Source organism: Puma concolor, chromosome D3 (assembly GCF_028749965.1).
Source record: "Puma concolor isolate L17-30 chromosome D3, mPumCon1.1.hap2, whole genome shotgun sequence".
Lineage (NCBI taxonomy): Eukaryota > Metazoa > Chordata > Mammalia > Carnivora > Felidae > Puma > Puma concolor.
In genome coordinates, this window is record NC_141678.1 from 46,709,480 (window position 1) to 46,728,636 (window position 19,157).

Consider the following 19,157-nt stretch of genomic DNA (forward strand, 5'->3'; position numbering starts at 1 on the left):
ATTCCACGGCTCCATGGTGGGGAGGGACTCTGGATACCCGCGGGTCCCAGGTGCAGCAGCTGTCAGGAAAGAGACCAGACTTGTATTGGATGGGAAGAACATGCATCCTCCCCGAGGATGAATTCATCTCTATTGAATTAATCTCCTAGGATCACAGTAAAAACTGCGAGAGCCACTTAGCAAGATAAGTATTCTTTACTCTTCCCCCTGATGATTAGCTGTCCTCAGTTTTTGCTTCTCTCCCTGGCAGCCATTGCGGGACACACCAGCGGCCTCCCCAAGGAGCATGGAGGTGTGGCGAGAGGCCCAGTCTTGCCGGCCACCTCCCCGGGCCCAGGCCAGTCACGGAGCCCTCAGGTTTGGGGACCATCCCACCAGCCACTTGCTCTTCACGATTCCCCAGGAGTTGCTGGAACCCAGGTATTTGTTAATTTTCCTGCCCCCACACCAACTCAGAACCTGACTCGACAGTTGTGCCCCGGAGCAGGCTAGCCAGCGGGACACGATGCACCTGTCCCTAATGAAGCGGCACCACCACTTCTGTGAAAGAAGGTGCTGGCCCCCACAGGACGGGGAGCGTGACTGCCCGAGCGTGCGCCCTCCCCGCAGCCGGAATGCACACACGGTGGGGGCTGCTCGGCAGCCAAAACAACCTTCCCAACCCCCGGCCAGCCCTGGTGGAGGATTGACGGTGTTCTAAAAATAAGACTGACACTTCTTTTCAAAGCTGCTATTTATTTCTATTATAAATCACCTTTCTTGTCTGCATTCTATAGGCAGAGAAAAATAATCCTTTTAAGTAGACTCAGTGCCAGATCATATTTAGAGACCACTTTTGGACTTCTTGTGCTAACAAGTCGCATCACTTTTGGGGAGGAGGAAGTGAAGACATATTAATTATGTTGGATAAAAGTAGGAAAACAAGGTTTGCCATTTTCATATGATTCAGAGACATAAATAACAAGGTGCCACAATTCTGTGATGGTTTATGTCCAGAAGCAGAATTTCCCAGGGGTCAAAAAGGCCTGGCTTTGAGACTGAGGTTCAGTCCCCACACAGCCACTTGCTGGCTGTGTGACCTCGGGCCATTTGCCAGTTCGGTCCTCTGGGATGCACATTCAAGATGGGATTAGACGTGCAAGAGATGTATTGTTCCTGTGGGAGATAAAGGTGGAGGGAGGGGAGCTGGCAGGGAGAGCCTTCGGCTGAGACGGGAATGGCGCCGTTAACCATGGGGCAGCAGCAAAGCAAAGGTCACCCCTTAGAAGAGTTGAGCATAAATGGCCTGGCTCTAGTTTTGCTGCTGAGCTCAGTTCTTGGCTGGGAGTCATCCATATGCCACTGCAGACCTGAGGGCACGGCAGAGGGGGGCTGCCAGCCACCGCACCCCCACAGCACATTCACTCTGGAGCTTGGAGCAGCAAATCCGCGGACACCATAGGCTAGAGTTCAGCTTCTTTAAGCCTCAGCTTTCTCTCCGTAAACTTGGCATCATTATGCTTGTCTTGCATGTTTTTGCAAGTTGCTACATCTCTTTGAATCTCCATTTTCTCTTCAGCTAAATGTTGATAATGCTTTCCTTGCAGGGAGGAGACGTAGTAGCTTGCAAGGGGCTGGCCCTCACATGCTCAATAAGCAAAGTGCACGATTCACAGGCAGATGTGAAGGCCGGAAAAGGGAAGGGTGGAGTTTGGAAGGAGAACCCTATGCCAGCAGCTCCCCAACTCCAACTGGGATCCCTGATTTGCCAGAACTGTGCTAGTGGAGGCTAAGAAGTGGCGTCCCACTCAGTTATTAGCCCTTCCCGGAGCTACCTGTTGGGAGGAAGCCCCCACTCCCGCTGACTGTGCTCTTGGCCAAGCTGAGCTTAATGACCATGATCTCTGTGCAGATGCTCCCGGCCTCCCCTCCCACCTGCCTGGGCTCGGAGGCTTCTCTACCAGCCCTGCCCTCCCCTCTCCCTGCAAAGCTGCCTTCTGTCTTACATCTTCTCTCTCATCACGTTCAGTGTGGTGAGTCCTCTGGCTTCTTCTGAGGATTTGACCCCAGTACCTTCCCTTGCAACACTAAATTATATGTAATAAATGGGAAAACGAACATTTTTAAAGGGAAAGTGGAAAAGAATAATCATTGGCAGATGTAACTTTTGAATTCTATTAGTCTCAAATATTCTAGCAATCGGAGTGTATTTCCAGGATGCTACCAGTCCAGAATATGGGCTCTTCCATCGTTCTCATTCTAATTTATATCCCGGCAATTTTTGGCCTCTCCTTTAAAATGCTGCACCACTATTTTATCCTTGTGACGAATGCATAAAAATGCCACTTCGCTCCCTGCCTTATTCTCCTATCCACCAGCAATGAAGCGTCATAGCTACAGTATCATATGCTGGGATTTGAATATAGTGCCGTCTTTTTTGGGTGTTAGTCAGTTAGCCTTTTATGAAAGAAAGCTGCTTTAAGAAATAACTCTGAAAAGCAAATGTCAAGTCTGATAACCAAGCCCACATATGTAAAGTACTTTAATTCTGTAGCAAGTTCGAATATCCTCCTTAAATTGGCTAACCCTCATTCTCTAAACCTCCGCACGCAGCTACACCAAGAGAAATATTGAGCGGTGTCACCATCTGGTTGGTTTAATTTAACAAATATAGATTTCTTTTTCATTTTGAAGAACATCACCCTCAAGGAAACTTGCTAATCTGAAAAATTAAAGCATCTCAGTGTTTGCTCAACCTCACAGTATTAAAAAGCAAAGAGAAGTAACAGTGTCATTTTTTTCTTCCGCTTCCTGGTTCTGCCTCTGAGTTTTCCATTTACCATTTCATTCCGCTATTCAGTTAACTATTCAGTTCAGCTGAACTATGTGTTGACTGCCTGCTGTGTACAAGGCACTGGAGATAGAGCTTCAAGCAGGAGAGATCTAGTTCCTGCCCTCTGTCTGGGTTGCGCTTAGACATAAACCAAAAGGAGTGGATGATGACAGCCTACTGGTAACCTGTGTCCTCCACCACCTTGTCACGCTGCACTTTTAGGTACCCCTGTCAGTGCACCCATGCATCAGAAACAGCTAAGAATGAAACATCCATCATTGTATTCCCAGTGCCCACCACAGGGCCTCATACATACTACACTCTCATTAAATATTGTTGGATGAATGAATAAATGGGTGGATGGGTGGGTGGGTAAGTGAGTGAATGTGAGTTCTCCTGCAAAATTAATCTTGCTCAACCAGATGTGCATATGATATGTAACCATCATGCAAAGGAATATTCACTTTCATTCTGTGCTTTTACTGCGTGATGCTTGCTTAATTCCTGTTCCATTGTAGCTGGGATATTAAGGTCCAAGAAACATAAAGGTGGATGGGAGAAAGTGGGTCTGTACTTTCCCACCTCTGTGTTAAATATGTCTAACAGAAAGAAAATGCTTACCTGATGCTTAAATCAAATCCTTGTTATTCAAATTACTCCCCCCCCCTCCACACACACACACAACTTCCCCTTACAATGTTCCACTCCTTGCACACATACAAAATAGAATGATATTCACTGGGTTAAAAAGTTACTGGCTGCTAAGTGAAATGAGTTGTTAGGCACAGAAAGGCGAATACTGTGTAATTTCACTTATGTGAGAGACCTCAGTAATCAAATTCAGAGAGACAGGAAGTAGAATGGCGGTCACCAGTGGTACAGAGGACAGGGAATGCAGAAGTGTTGTTTGCTGGGTACAGAGTTTCAGTCTTGCAAGGTGAAAAGAGTTCTGGACACTGGTTGCACAGTCATGTGAACGTACTTAATGCTACTATACACTTTATAAAGGTTGAAATGGCAAATGATGTATATAACTTACCATGATCTGTTTAAGTGCAGATCTTTTTTAAACAGTAGGGCATCTTCGTTCTTGGCATATGCTGGAGCTTACACCACCGTCCAGGTTTACCCTAGAGTTTGCTCATTATTCCCCAATAGAGTAAGAAAATTATACATAAAACTTTTAACAGCTAGGCTACAATGGCTTTTAAAAATTTCTAAAGAAATAGGTCATTTAATCAGTACATGCCTTAGTTCATGCATTTGAATCATGGGGGTTTGGGTGTCTGTGCCTCATCCCCTCTCCTGGCTTCAGGGACTCAGAAGAACACTAAACACGTCTATTCTCCTTCTTTGCCTTTTGCTTTATTTTCCTGACAGGTCACTGTTTGCTGTGGACGTGCGGACAGCCTCCTCCAGAGGGCTCGTGTTTTACACGGGCACTAAGAGTTCCTATATGGCTCTTTATCTTTCAAAGGGACGACTCATCTTTGCTTTGGGGGCAGAAGGGAAAAAGCTGAGGCTCAAAAGCAAAGAGAAGTGCAATGATGGGAAATGGCACACGGTAAGACCTGGGGCTGTGTGAACCCCTCCCCCTGCTACAGAATTCACTATGGAGTACCTGGAAAGGAGTGTCCACATTCTGCCAGCCACAGAAGGACAGCGCTGGGAGAGCCCGTGTGGCCGGAGGCACTGGGCACCCCCATGTCTTCGCACAGGAAATGGCTGCATGTGCCGGGCGAGGATGATGTGCACGGATGCCTCAGTGCCCAGATGGGCTTTACTGACCACTTCTTCGGGGTCCTTGCCCTGCCTCCCTGGGCTGTGTCCCCTACCCCCTCCCCACCCCTGCTTCCTGGACAATTTCTGTCTGTCAAGACCATGTCTGGGTCTCCAGGCCCCTCTCTGAGCCTGGAATGCCTTCTGGATAGCACAAGCTTAAAGACCGAGATCTCTAGCATTCCAGATCTTCCCTGAAGGCATCCAGATTTGAAGAAAAATTCAATTTAAGACAAAAGGGACCTTTTTTTTTTCCTGATGAGGGAACTAGATCTCAAAAAACGTAAGCAGCTTGACAAGTTATATTCACTTAGTCTTTCAACAAATATTTAATGAGCTGCCATCCTAGAGCACATAAACAAATATACCCGATATAATGTCAGATATTGGTAGGTGCTTGGAGAAAGCATTAGAGCAAGGTAAGGAAGTGGCTGAGTGTGGGAACTATTTCAGATAGGGTAGTAAAGCAAAACTTCCTTTGGGAGGTGACAGTCACTTGAAGTTATAGAAAGGGTGATCCAGGCAGAGGGAACAGCAAGCCCAAAGACCCTGAGATAGGGATCAGTTGAGTGAACAGAACAGAAAGGATAAGAGGTGGGATTCAAGAATGAGGCAGGGCCCAGATCATACCAGCTTTGAAACCAAGGTGAGGACTCAGATTTTATTCTGAGTGTCTCTGACGCTTCTGAAGAGTATTAAACTAAAAAAGGACCATTGCATGAACAGATGTATATTTTCAAAGCTGCCTTTAGCTTGAAGAGATGAAGTGGGGGTAAGCATGGAAGTAAGGCAGCCAGATGGACGCTACTGCCTTTGCTTCAAGAGGCCTCCACGATCGTGGATAGAAGTGCACTGTCCAGGATGTGCTCTGAAAACCGAGAGGGTTTGCTGGTGGATTGCACGTGGAGCGTGAGAGAAAGAGGAGTCAGTATCAAGTCCTGTGATTTGGGGCCAGCAGTTGGGTCAACAGAGGGACTGGTACTGGGACGCAGGAACTGTGGCCGGGGAGGGAGCATTTTAGAGCTGGGGAAGAGGACGGGTTCTGCTGTGAACATCCTTGGGGTGAGTTGCCTGTCAGACATTCAAGCCCAGCTGTCAGTAGACAGGTGGAGAGGCCAGAGGTCACAGCTGGGAGTATAAGCTGGGGAGTCATTAATGAATAGTCTCGTAGCCATGAGATGGCAGGGTCCACCCCAGACATTTAGCAAAGAGTTTAAAATGTGTGCTCCCTTTTAGTAAAGAAGTAGCCACTGGCCCCTTGCTCTAAGAGCCGTGTGGAAGGGAGATGTTTCCCTTCTTAGCTCTGCACAAACTATTCCTTGCCCTTTGTTGCCTGGGTGTGTCTTCATTTATACTCCTGTGGCTCTTCATTTGTTTCTCTTTTGCATAAGTTTCTAGATCAAGTGTATCTTTTTAGTAATTGACTTTCAAGGAATCTTTTTTTTCAAATTTCACTTTTCTAGCTTACTCTATTCAATATCCACCATAATCCCACAAAATGGTGATGATGATGACAATATTAGGGAGAAAATTTTCTAATTTTTTAAAGCTCCTTGAAGAAAAAGAAAAACATTGTTTAAAAAATGTGCTGTGACCAATAATAAAATACATCACCAATTGTCAAAGATAAAAAATGATTAATTTATCTTCTTTACTCTTAAGGTGGTGTTTGGGCAAGATGGAGAAAAGGGGCACTTGGTTGTGGATGGTCTGAGGGCCCATGAAGGAAGTTTGCCTGGAAATTCCACCTTCGGCCTCAGAGCACCAGTTTACCTGGGATCACCTCCCTCATGGAAACCAAAGGTAAATATTTATGTTTCACCAACACACAAAAGATGCTCAGCATCGCTCATCATCAGGGAAATGCAAATCAAAAGCACAATGAGATATCCCCTCACCCTTGACAGAAAGGCTGTTATCAAAAAGACAAGAAATAACAAGAGCTGGTGAGGAAATGGAGAAAAAGGAACTCTCACGCACTGTTGGGGGGGGGCAGGGAATGCAAACTGGAACAGCCACCATAGAAAATAGTGTGGAGGTTACTCAGAAAATTAAGAAGAGAAATACTGTGCAATCTAATAATTCCACTGCTGGGTATTTACCCAAAGAAAACAAAGACACTAATTTGAAAAGATCTATGCACCCCTATGTTTATTGCAGCATTATTTACAATAGCCAAGATACTGGACACAGCCCAAGCGTCCACTGATAAATAAATAGATGAAGAAGTGGGACATATATACAATGAAATATTACTCAGCCATACAAAAGAATGAAATCTTGCCATTTGTGACAACATGGCTGGACCTAGAGGCTATTTTGCCAAGTGAAATAAGTCAGACAGAGAAAGACAAATATCATATGATTTCACTCATAATCTTAAAAAAAAACAAAACAAATGAATAAACAAGCAAAAAAGAAATAAACTCATAAATATAGAGAACAAACTGGTGGTTGGCAGAAGTCGGTGGGGTGGTGGGGGGGCGGGGAAGGGTGGCAGATGGGCCAAATAGGAGAAAGGAATTAAGAGGTACAAACTTCCAGTTGTAAAATAAATAATTCACCAGGATAAAAAGTACAGCATTGGGAACCCGGTCAATAATATTGTAATAACTTTGTATGGTGACAAATGGTAACCACACAGCATGGTGAGCATTTCATGCCAAAAACAGTCATGCTTCAGAACTGTATATAAAAATAATTCACCTTATAATATAATCATGAAAGTGGTTAGAAGGTACAAACTTCCAGGGGCACTTGGGTGTCTCAGTGGGTTAAGCATCCTACTTTGGCTCAGGTCATGATCTCACGGCTCTTGGGTTCAAGACCTGTGTCAGGCTCTGTGTTGACAGCTCAGAGCCTAGAGCCTGCTTCAGATTCTGTGTCTCCCCCTCTCAATGCCCCTTCCCCACTCACATCCTCTTTCTCTGTCTCCAAAAAATAAATAAACATTAGAAAAAAAAATTTTAAAACGAAGGTACAAACATCCAGTTATAAAATAAATAAAATGAATAAGTCTTGGGTTATAAGGCATGGCGACCACAGTTAATAGTTAATAATACTGTATTCTATATTTGAAAGTTGGTAAGAAAGTAAATCATAAAAGTTCTTACCACAAGAAAAAAGTTTGTAATTATGTGTAGTGATGGATGTTAATTGGACTTATTATGGTATTCACAGCACTAATTATATATAGAATCACTATGCTGCACACCTGAAAAAAATATGTTATATGTCAATTATATCTTAATTAAAACATTTTAATAGGTAATCATTATAATTATATAAGATATTCAAGAATCTCAAAATACTTTAAAATTTTCTTTTAATGTTTATTTATTTTTGAGAGAGAAAGAGACAGAATGTGAGCAGGGGAGGGGCAGAGAGAGAGGGAGAGACAGAATCTGAAGCAGCCTCCAGCATGTCATAAAGTAGTGTTTTGCTTTATTATATATTATACATATATACATGCATATTATATACATATACAATACATGTATAATACATATATACTATACATATATGTACTGTATGTATTATGTATATGTATAATATGTAATAAAGTTATATATAATTGCCATATATTAATACTACATATAATATTCTATAATATGCATTATATAATGAATATTATATGATATATAATATATATGTGATATATTGTATAATACATGCATAATATATAGCATTAATTGCTAAGGAGAATCCTCAATGTAAATGTTTGCTTTTCTGTAACCTCTGTATGTAACTATTTCCCTTTCAGAGAAATCACAGGATGGGGTAAGCTATTCAAGAGCACAGTATGGATATTCTTTTGTCCTGGATAAGTCATAGTCAGCATCCTAATCTATGGGACAATCTGTAGTACCCCATTTATATCATTCTTAGGAACCAAGTTTCTTTTTGCAACATCCCCTCCACCCAAGGATGCAAACCACGGGTTACTCTGCTCCACATCGTTTTAGAGGGCAGGCAACATCCAGTCAATGTCTGCCTCTGAGTACCACAACCTGCAGTCGCCCTTAGGGATTCAGTGTTAGGCAATGACCTTCCCTGCAGAGTCTGAGCTTGGTTTCAGATACAGGCTCTTCATTGCATAAGGTGGTAAATTTTAAGAAACTAAAACTTTCATAGGGAGTCCAGTCGGTAGTTTATTGTTGACACTGACACCATATGCATCCCTAATATCACCATGTCTTAAAATTATCACATAGTGCATCTGTTGTGTAGGATTCCAGGGTCCTAAAAGCATTTATTTTGGAAGGGAGTCTAAGGATTTTATTCAGTGATTCTTCAATTTTTTTTGAAAAAAATTTTAAAAGTTACAGTCTTTTGGGGCACCTGGGTGGCTCAGTCAGTTAAGCATCTGGCTTCGGCTCAGGTCACGATCTGGCAGTTCGTGGGTTTGAGCCCCTCATTGGGCTCTCTACTGACAGCTTGGAGCCTGGAGCCCGCTTCGGATTCTGTGTCTCCTTCTCTTTCCGTTCTTCCCCCACGCATGCTCTGTCTCTCTCTCAAAAATAAATTTTAAAAAATTTAAAGAGGAAAGGTAGTCTTTCTTCCCAGGAAAATGCACATGCAGAGAGCATCTGCTATATAATTTAAGAGATCACAGAACCCTGGAGGTGCACGCAGGGGCCCTAGGTGAGGAGCCCTTGTTCCAGGCCACCTTTGGGTGCTCCATGCATGCCCACTGATGCTCTGCCTTGTGTCTTATTTTAACTCCACAGTATTCATGATTTGTTGGTGGTGCACTGAGCCCAACAATTTAGGAAGCTTTTTTGCACTTTATTATTTTTGGAATGTTTTGGCCTCTTTTTCAGTCAGCTGCCCTGCATTAAGCAATCGCATAGGCTCATTAAACTCTAAGAAGTGGTTTGTACCTGCAAAGAGACCGTGATATCTATATACCGGAAGGCGGAGATTTCCCTTGTTGTAGCCCTGTCATGTGGACCAGGGTCAGGTCACTGACCAGCACTAGCTAGCGACCTCCACTGCCCTTGCCCCTTGCATACATACCACTTGGTGCCCTCAAACTTTGGCCTCAAACTTCGGCCACCCACCGGACGTCTGGTATCCAGGGTTTTCTAGGCAGTGTGAGCAGGGAGCCAAATGCAACAGTCAGGCCCACCTGACTCTCTGAAGCAGGATGGATGAATTCTGCCCCCCCCCCCAAACCCCTTTGGCAGACAGTTGCCCTGCCTTTAACCTTGGCTGCCCATATGTCTCTGGGAGTTGTGGCTTAATAAAGTTTGCTTTCTCTTCTGCTTGGTTGCAGAGCCTCCCCCCAAACAGCTTTGTGGGGTGCCTGAGGAACTTTCAGTTGAATCTGAAACCCCTAAACACCATTGCTGCAAGCGTTGCTGTGTCCCCCTGCTTGAGTGGCTCTGTGGAGAAAGGCATTTATTTCTCCCAAGAAGGAAGTCATATCATCCTGGGTAAGGGGCAATTTGGAACAGTTTATGTCTTTGAGTCTGAAGAACTCCATCCTTTTTCTTGAATTACGATGTTTTAACTGTTTTACTTTCTTTTGGAAGCTAACTCTGTGTTATTGGGGCCGGAATTTAAGCTTGTCTTCAGCATTCGCCCAAGAAGCCTCATTGGCATCCTAATGCACGTCGGAAGTCAGCCCGGGAAGCACCTGTGTGTTTATATGGAGGCAGGAAAGGTGCGTACAGTTTGATGACAGCGGGGGGACGGGATCTATGGGTTTGCATTAGGACCACATTCATTTCTGGAGACCACAGTAGGTGGAGTTGTGACGGAGTGGGATCCAATCTTGTTTTAAGAGACCTGACTTCAGGGTCGCCTGGGTGGCTCAGTTGGTTAAGCATCTGATTCTTGGTTTCAACTCAGGTCACGATCTCACAGCTTCATGGGTTTGAGCTCTGGGTCCCGGCTCTGCACTGGCAGTGTGGAGCCTCCTTGGGATTCTCCATCTCCCCGCCCCTCTCTGCCCTTCCTCCTCTCACGTGCTCTCTCTGTCTCTCTCTCAAAAAAAAAAAAAAAAAAAAAAAAAAAATAGAGACCCGACTTGAGGGCTAACTTACTGTTTTCCTTTAACAAGTCATTTGGTCATTGTGTTTTCTGTTCATCATCTTGGGCTGAATTCTAACTGCACCACTTAGTTATATGGCCCTGGAGTTACTTCACCCTCTTTCAGACTCTGTCTTTAAAATGTGGATAATAATGTTTATATCTCAGGGCTTTTGACAAGAGAATAGCAGCTATGATACGCAATATATGTTCATTTTTCTCTCCTCCCCTTCACCCTTGTCATATCTCTACTTTTATTCATAAGGGCAGCACCAGAACTCATGAGATAGTTGTTCTCACCAGCTGTCTACACGGTGTCATGCCCACGCCCATGGCCTGGTATCCACTGAATCAGTTTCAGATTTCCCTTTTGCTCCCTGTACCACTCACCAGCCTATCTGGTCTCGGCAGCCAAGCTGGCCCCGGGTCTCTCCACTCCAGGCTCCCTTTGGCTTAAAGGGATTCCTCCTTCAGTGGACACTTCTGCTGCTTCATCCTGCCCGTCACTCGGGGGCCTGGCCAATACCCTAGTTTCACCACCAGGTTATATCTCTTTCCTTTTCAAAAACTCTTTTAAAAACCAAATCGTTCCAGGAAGGCCTCAAGGCCAAGATTGATAATGTTAAAGAGCAGCAGTTCAACCGAATAAATCTGAAGATCTGATTGACTTTATTAATTGATTCATGAATCAGGCAGCATCCCATCTAGCAAATAGAGAGAAGCTCTGAGGAGTTGTGCAAAATGGAAGGTTTTTATAGGAATGACGGTGGGGCAAGGAACTCATTAGCAAAAGAAAAGAAAGGACTGTTCCAGGCAAGGTTACCTTCCATTTAGAGGAAAGCGTCTTATTAGGTAGATTACCTTACATTTCTTTGGGGGCTTGGAGAAGTCCATGTGACAGGTTGTCATTGGTGCTATTCAGAAAATTCCTGACTGACCTATCAAGACCACATTTCTGGGGAAGGTTGAAGCTTCAGTTGGGTTAGATATTAAGCACTGGTTTGGTGAGTCGGCCTAAGTGGCTCCATTTTGGGCCTGTGATCTTCTATTTAGCCATAATATGCCATTTTCCTTTACTTCTACCCTTCCACAGCTTAACTGTGAGGGGGAAACTAGAGAAGGAAATAAAATAGCCCAAACTCCTAGAACATATTCTATTTGAGGTGCAGCCTTTAAGTCTGAGCAGGCCTCTGGTAGGCCAGAGGAGCAAGCAACTACCTGCTTGCTGGCCTTGAGAGAAGACTGGCTTTTCAGGGGAGCGGGGCGGTAGGGCTCCACGAGAGCTTCTGGAGAGGAAATAATCGCATACGCAAAAATCAAGACACGATGACCTTCATAACAGCAGTGACCTTGTTTAGCTGGAAAATTGCCTGAGAATTGGCCTTGCTGTCTAGCTACATGCAAATTAAATGCAAATTAGTTACCAATTTGCTTATTTTAGTCCTGGTATTTGTTCACCTTGGTTCAGCCCTTGGCCCTGGTCCAGAGAGTGGGACTGTGGGATTCTGCACGCTAGCATGAGTGCCTGACCCCTGACACGTGCCCAGTACAAGTGCAATCAGTTAGCTTGCTGAATTCCTTGAGCTACAACCCTAAGGCATGCATTCATGGAATTATTCTAATTGTCTGGCCCTCGCAGCAGGGCGTAGGCCTCAGCCAGCATTTTTGCCTTCCAAATTTTGCGTCCTTCTAAACAGAACTGTGGCCGCAGTTGCCTATCAATAGCTTGAGGAGGATCTTCCCTGCTGATCAGTGACCTTTGAGTAGAGCCTGACAGAGGAGGGGTTTGGATTGGGAGGGAAGAGCTCATCACCTTTGGCAGCAACTTCAGGCCTGGCCTTGGCTTTGCAGCTTGCTTCCTGGAAGGGACTCAGCAGAGAGATTCTTGCAAAGCCTTGGCCCTCCTGTGATCACCTGGTGCGAGAGGGAGGGGCCACGTCTAAGGTGCTTCAGGGCCCTCAGGGTGACAAGCGGTGGGAAGGAAAGAAGGCAGGGAAGTTGGCTCCAGCAGCCTTTCTGAAGGAAATAGGAAAATGCATGTGTCTTCCAGGTCACGGCCTCTGTGGACAGTGAGGCGGGGGGCATCTTGACATCAGTTACACCAAAGCAGTCTCTGTGTGACGGGCGGTGGCACTCGGTGACAGGTATGATGTCCAGTGGCCTGTTGTTCACACCCTGAAACAGTGTCCCTTTCCATCTGGATTTGAATGTCCCAGATACAGCCTCGCTTTATCAATCCATTAGCGTATGACCCGGCTCAGTCCACCAGACTGACATGGTAAGAAGATGTCCATTCTCAGCCCTGGCTGCATTTATGCAATTCGTGGCTGCTGCAACCTGTTCTCTGTAACATACAGAGAATTTTCTTTTTGAGCTCAGAAAACTGATAATCTGTGTTTTCAAGGCGGTATAACATTATGATTTAGATTTTGGCTCTGAAATCAAAAGGAACAGAGATCACATCTCAGTTCCGGCCCTTACCTAAGTGACCTTGGGCAAGCCACTTAATTGCTCTTTATCTTCAGTTTCCTCCCTCAACACAATGGAGATAAAAATAGGGCCCACCTCCCAGGGTGGTGAAAATCAAATGGGACAACGTATGTAAAGTGCACAACAGTGTCCAATATGCAGTAAGTGCCCAGGAAGTATTTGCTCTTGCTATTGTTCAAGTCCATTTAAGACTACTGCAAACGACTTAGACAAACCACTGGGAGGAGATTAGGCATAGCCTCCCAAACCAAATCTGCTGTTTTATGAATAACTTGTGCACATTAGTTTGGTAATATATTAAACCGTATTGGCTAACATACCTTTTCAAAAAAGAAGAGTAGTCTCTGGTCTAATTTGAATGCTGACTACATTGCAATTAGTTAGGGTTGTTCACACTGGAGGCATTTTATTTGGAGGGTCAAAAGCGACTCAGTTTTCAGAAGTCAGCGTCTCCCTGGAAGGAAGCTAAGATCTCGTGAAATAAAGATGGCTTCTGGAGAGAGCAGCTGGAATCCCAACTCATTCAACTTATAACCAAGCCATCTTGTCAGGCTCCTCAATGCTTGAGAGTCACAATCACTTATCTGGGAAAGAAGAGTGACCATATCTTCCTCACAGATTCATTTGAAGGATTAAATCCTGCAACGTATGTGAAAGCATCTAAATCCCACTTAGTGTTGAAAAACTAGTTGAATTTGTGTCTAGGTTGACGGAATTCCTAGCAATAGTGTTCCCACAGCAATGGGTTGAAAGGAAGCCCGTGGTGAAGCCCTAGTGTAGTCATTAAACATTGGGCAGGGCTGTCCTCAGGTAATCAACCTGACCAGCTTCCTTTCCCACCAGTCACCATAAAACAACACATCTTGCACCTGGAACTGGACACAGAGAATAGCTACACAGCTGGACGGCTCCCCTTCCCACCTGCCAGCACTCAGGAGCCACTGTACATTGGAGGCATTCCAGGTAACTCTTGTCCTGGCTTCTACACCCACGTTGCCCCACGTCAGCTCTTACCATTTCCATCTTAACCGAACAAATCAGTGCCCCAGCCATGGGTTATTAGCTGGGCAGCCGTTGGCTGGACAGTGGAGACAGTGAGGCTCTTTGCTCCAACACATGGGAAAACCCAATTGGTAGCAATGGGCACATTGTATAGCCCAGGCCACATTGCCGCTGCTTCTCCTGTCCCAAGCCTATCGTTCATAAGCCTCTCTTAAGAGGCTACCTTTACCTAGAAGCCTGATAGCAGCAAAGAATCAGGAAAGGGGCTAAAAACTGGTCTCTCCTCCCCAGACATTTAGTTTTACTGATGAGTTATTAAGCTTTGCAGGGCCAGAATGGGAGAACCAGGCAGGTTCTGGAATTTTGCCTGGAAAGAGCCTTGTCATTCTTCCTTGTTTGATGTTCCTCCGGAGAGTTTGTTAATTTTATGGGTCTTCCATGACCCATAAAAAGCACTAGTGTTCAGAGTTATTATCTATTGATTTGGGCTGTGGAATTTGCTTCTTTGAAGAACTTGAAAAATAAGTAGCCTTGTTGGTGATTTATCACAGCAGGCAGGGGCGTGGGGTGCCAGCTCAAAGGAGGAGGTGACTGGCTGGCCTGAGATCCTCGGTCCCTTTAACTCTAATAAGACGATTTTCTAAATTGGGCACATTCACACTCATGGAATGCCTCTCCTTTTCTCTTGAAGCCCACTTGAAGACGCTGAAGCTCCCTGTGTGGAAATCATTTTTTGGCTGTCTGAAGAATATTCAAGTCAACCACATTCCTATCCCTGTCACTGAAGCCATGGACGTCCAGGGATCTGTCAGTCTGAATGGCTGTCCTGATCACTAACACAAACCTATCAGACAGCAAGGGAAGTCACCTTCAAAAGCACAGTTACCCAGCATACCTCCCTGTCTCTGCTCAAGATCATTCTTGACTTAAGACACCATCTAGATGGGATGAATAGCAAGTCTAATTTCGTACTCTGACCATGCACACCCATCATTTTGGCACTCAGTGTTACCTGTGTATTTATAAAAATTCCATGTCTTGAAGGTGATGAACAACTTGTTACATGCTTTGGTAATATCATTTTCCACTAAACATTAAATGCCTTTTAAAGGACATTATTTTCCACCTGGTAAAAAAATAAATATCTTTTAAAGCACTTTAAAAACACAAAAATTGACATGTGTCATGGGGTTGTAACTTAATGGGGTTAAATAAATGCAGTGTACTCTTTAAATGGGGATGTTTGATTAGCATTAAGCCAATGGCTTGTGGGCCACTGTTAATCATACTAATTCTTCAGCACCTGTTCAGTGTGCTACCCACAACACAGTTTTCTACAGATAATTATGAAGCACAGACTTGTGTGGCACTGTGTGTGCTCAGGGTTGGATGTACTGTTCGGCAGAAGACATAATTCCTGCCCTGAAGGAATATGCAGTCCAACTTGGGAGACACACAATATTCACAAAATAGTAAATAACTAACAAACCGAATTAATGGACCTATATTTCCCCTTGGCTTCCCATGTACAGTCTGCTACCAACCAAATCTAGATTATGACTATCAATTCCTTGAGGGCAAAAACTATCCAATAGGGGAGCTGAGATGGATATACGTTCTATAATTAAAGCTTTGCGTGGCAAGCTAACAGAAGTCAACAGGAAGGAGGAATCGCTTCCTGTTTAACCTACAAAACAATGAGACATGTACTAGACCAATATAATTAACCAGCATTGCTCTTCCTAAAGAAGAAGACTATGTAAGCATTTCTGTGCCTTCTACATAGTGTTTGTCCCTCAGAAGAAAAAGAATAAATCTAAACTTTGGATATGGTCATCCTCTGTGGTATCCTTACACCTACCTGCCCTCCACCTCTGAAATGGAGCCACATTCTCTTCAACTCAGTGCTCTTCTTTGACCGTCACACTGTTAGAAAGCATTCTAACACCTGCATCTATGAAACCATGGAATTTTCTCCAGAAGAGTCCTGAGATGATGGTTCCCCATTACAGGGAGTATTCAACAGTGGCTGCCTGGTAGGCCTTAGCGATGCTATGCTGACTCAGGGATTGAATTACATGACCTTAAGTTATATGTTTTCTGAAGACATTGACTTTTAACTGGAAACTTCCATCAGTTATTTACCACCCAGATTCTGAGTCTTCATGAAGAGCATCCATTGTACCCGTCTTGGCACTAACTACACTAAATGGGTGGTTCTCTCTTTGGCTTCCTGGTGTTAATCTAATTGACTCTACAGAGTTATTTATTCGTGCTGATTATTCCTGAGCCCTTCCGAGATTCATCATAAAGGGACGGCAAATTCACCTAATACCGCTGGTTTTCCTTCCATTTTGTAATAGCTTGAAGACCAGCTGTCCATCTGCCTTTTCTGAGTATAATCCCAGCCACCAGAAGGCACAGAGTGTCACAGACAGAATGACAGTTAAGGAAACAGAAAGCCCTCAGCATGCCTGTTCTCAGATCGTAAATGTGTGTTCCCTGAAAGGAACGTTTACAGCTCTTAACTAAACCATCAGCGCAATTATTTGTAAACTGTGAAGTGCCATACAGATATTATCACTGGTGTCCTCTCCCTGGCTCAAAGTCTCTCACAACTTGGGCTGACCTTGGGCTGAGAGGCTAAGTAGGGACAGTGGGTGCACTGGTGGCCGGCTCTGGCCAGTTCATGAGAGGTCCACAGTTGGTGTCCTTCCGGTCAGGGGAAAATGGGGCCGGCACTGTGACAAAGCCAACAGCACGGCACTATTCCCTGAACAGTCACTTCAGGGACATCAGGTGACTAGGAAGCAGTCATGCGTGTGCCTTCATGGGCCGCTTCCTGTAGCATCTCCCAGGGCACCTCTTGACCTCATTTCTCAGTACAAGGGGGGTTGAGTTTTTGTCACACTGGCAATAACCCCGTGGCAGAGGACGATGGCCCTGGACAGAACATGTTGACGTTCCCCTCCTCCCGTGTGGGAAGTGGTCTCACTTCCCCACAGAGACCTTTGACTCAGCTCCTTTCTGTGCCACCCCCCACGCCGTGTTGCGCTGCAAAATCCCCAAGCCCCAGCTCTGCCCTCCCTACCACATGGACTCCTGTCTCTCTCCCAGCTCCTGGGGCTCTCCAACTTTAGGTAAGTCAGTGCTAGCCCCAGAAAGGCCAGATTCTTTCTTACAAATGATAGGCTTAAAGCCAGCATATGAGTGGAACCACTTATAAATAGCATTATTGTATTGAATACAACTGGCATATGTGTTCATTATAGAAAAATCAGAATATGCAGAAAAGCATAAAAATCACCCATAGCTCATCACTCAGAAACCTGTAGGTCTTTAGTTACATGTCTATATTCTTTTTATTTTTTAAAAATTTTTTTCAGTTTGTTTAGCTCTGAGAGAGAGGAAGACAGAGAGAGAGAGAGAAGGGCAATGACTCCATGCTGTCAGTACAGAGCCCAGCTAGGGACTCCATCTCACGAACCGGGACATCATGACCTGAGCTGAAATTAAGAGTTGGATGCTCAACCCTCTGAGCCAGCCAGGCACCCTGTATTCATTTTAAATGCACATGTATTTCTTTACAAAATTACAATTACGCTGTATGTATTTTTCTGTGGTCTTAAAAACTATATGGTGAATTTTCCCAGGTCTTTGACTGTAGACCATTCCATCAAATAAATTTATCATAATGTATTTAACCAACCTCCAACCACTTACACAGCTGGGTTGTTTCAACTGTTTGTAATCATAAGCAACACTAAAATGAATCTGGCAGGGAATATATACTTATTTATTTTCTTATACTTAGAAGTAAAACTACCCGGTCAAAGGATATGAACATTTTCATGTTTATGGTGAGCTATTGCCACATTTTTTTTCCCCCTAAGAGGTTATATATCCACTTGCATTCACATCTTTTTTAACTGGGCTTGGGTCTGATGCCGCTAAATATAAAGTCACCAACATCTGCCCCTGGTCTTCAAGACAGGGAGCAGCTGCTGGAGCAAGCCAGCCCATAGACAGCCACCATGCTCTGGGCTCATCTGAGCCCAAATCACATGCCTGGAATCACAGCATGGTCAGCTGATAGGGCTCTGGGTGACTCTGCACAACACCTTAAGACTTAAAACACGGGCAGCTTTATTATTTGTCCCTAAGAACCCATGCTAAGCCCCAGACAGCCAGATTTGCAGAGCATGCCGCTCTCAGAGCGCTCCAAACCAGTGCCAAGCCTTGGACATGCTTCCAGAAGGGAACAAGGCACTCCTCCGAGCGCTTGAAGAATGTACTGTGCTCTCTGGGCAGCCAGGGGCTTCCTCCTCCATCTTATAGGTTTGATTTCTTTGTGATTGAAACTTAAACAAGGATTCACTGAGGCAAAATTTCCAGGGCTTACACACATAGAAACTGGAGCCTCTATCCCCTTCATCGCCGTGCCCAACCCTCCCCCCATGGGAAAAATCCAAAACGGACACTTTTTTTTCTTTTCATGAGTGATAATGGTCATGATAGCACTGGTGGTAGGTGACAGATACGTCATGTTTCCACTTTCTTGATTTGCCAAACAATATAACTTAATTCCTTGCCGTTGAAATTCTAGCAGAATGTCTGTAGCCTGAGTGTAGAAAGTAGAGACAAAATTGGAATATCTCCTTTAATCATCCTCAGGGTGAGGAGTAATTAGTTTCCCAGAGGGCAGAGTCCTGAGATGATGGATACTATTTACTGAAAATGTTTCTTTTCTCCTTTGTTCATAAAGACTTCTGTGACCTCAGAATGTGAAGTGTACCTTTCCACTGCCAGAAGGTTTTATTCCCCATAAATTTTGAATGTGTGGTTTATTTTACTCTACATTGAGTCCTTGATAAGATGAGAACTGAGAGTTTCAGAGAGGGAAGGACCGGAACTTTCTGCAGCGCTTCAGTCTTTGTGAATGCACACAGATAGCACAGCACACACTGATTAAACCATCCCTTGCTCAAAAGGCTTTTGCTAATTAATCGCTAACCTTTCCATCATTTGATACTCAGGG

General features: G+C 44.5%; 1 protein-coding gene across 7 annotated transcripts in view; it reads left to right on the top strand.

The window, feature by feature from the left end:
* The window catches only part of LAMA3 (laminin subunit alpha 3), a 274,529-nt gene extending 258,574 nt beyond the window's left edge, over positions 1-15,955 (top strand). For all 7 annotated transcript variants that reach the window (XM_086682631.1, XM_086682625.1, XM_086682626.1 and 4 more), the window contains 8 exons: positions 251-420; positions 4,193-4,376; positions 6,254-6,394; positions 9,870-10,029; positions 10,129-10,259; positions 12,678-12,771; positions 13,961-14,080; positions 14,811-15,955. In XM_086682631.1, the coding sequence (XP_086538757.1) occupies positions 251-420; positions 4,193-4,376; positions 6,254-6,394; positions 9,870-10,029; positions 10,129-10,259; positions 12,678-12,771; positions 13,961-14,080; positions 14,811-14,956 (1,146 nt within the window). In that variant the 3' untranslated portion in view covers positions 14,957-15,955. The remainder of the gene's footprint in view (positions 1-250; positions 421-4,192; positions 4,377-6,253; positions 6,395-9,869; positions 10,030-10,128; positions 10,260-12,677; positions 12,772-13,960; positions 14,081-14,810) is intronic.
* Positions 15,956-19,157: the final 3,202 nt, after the last annotated feature.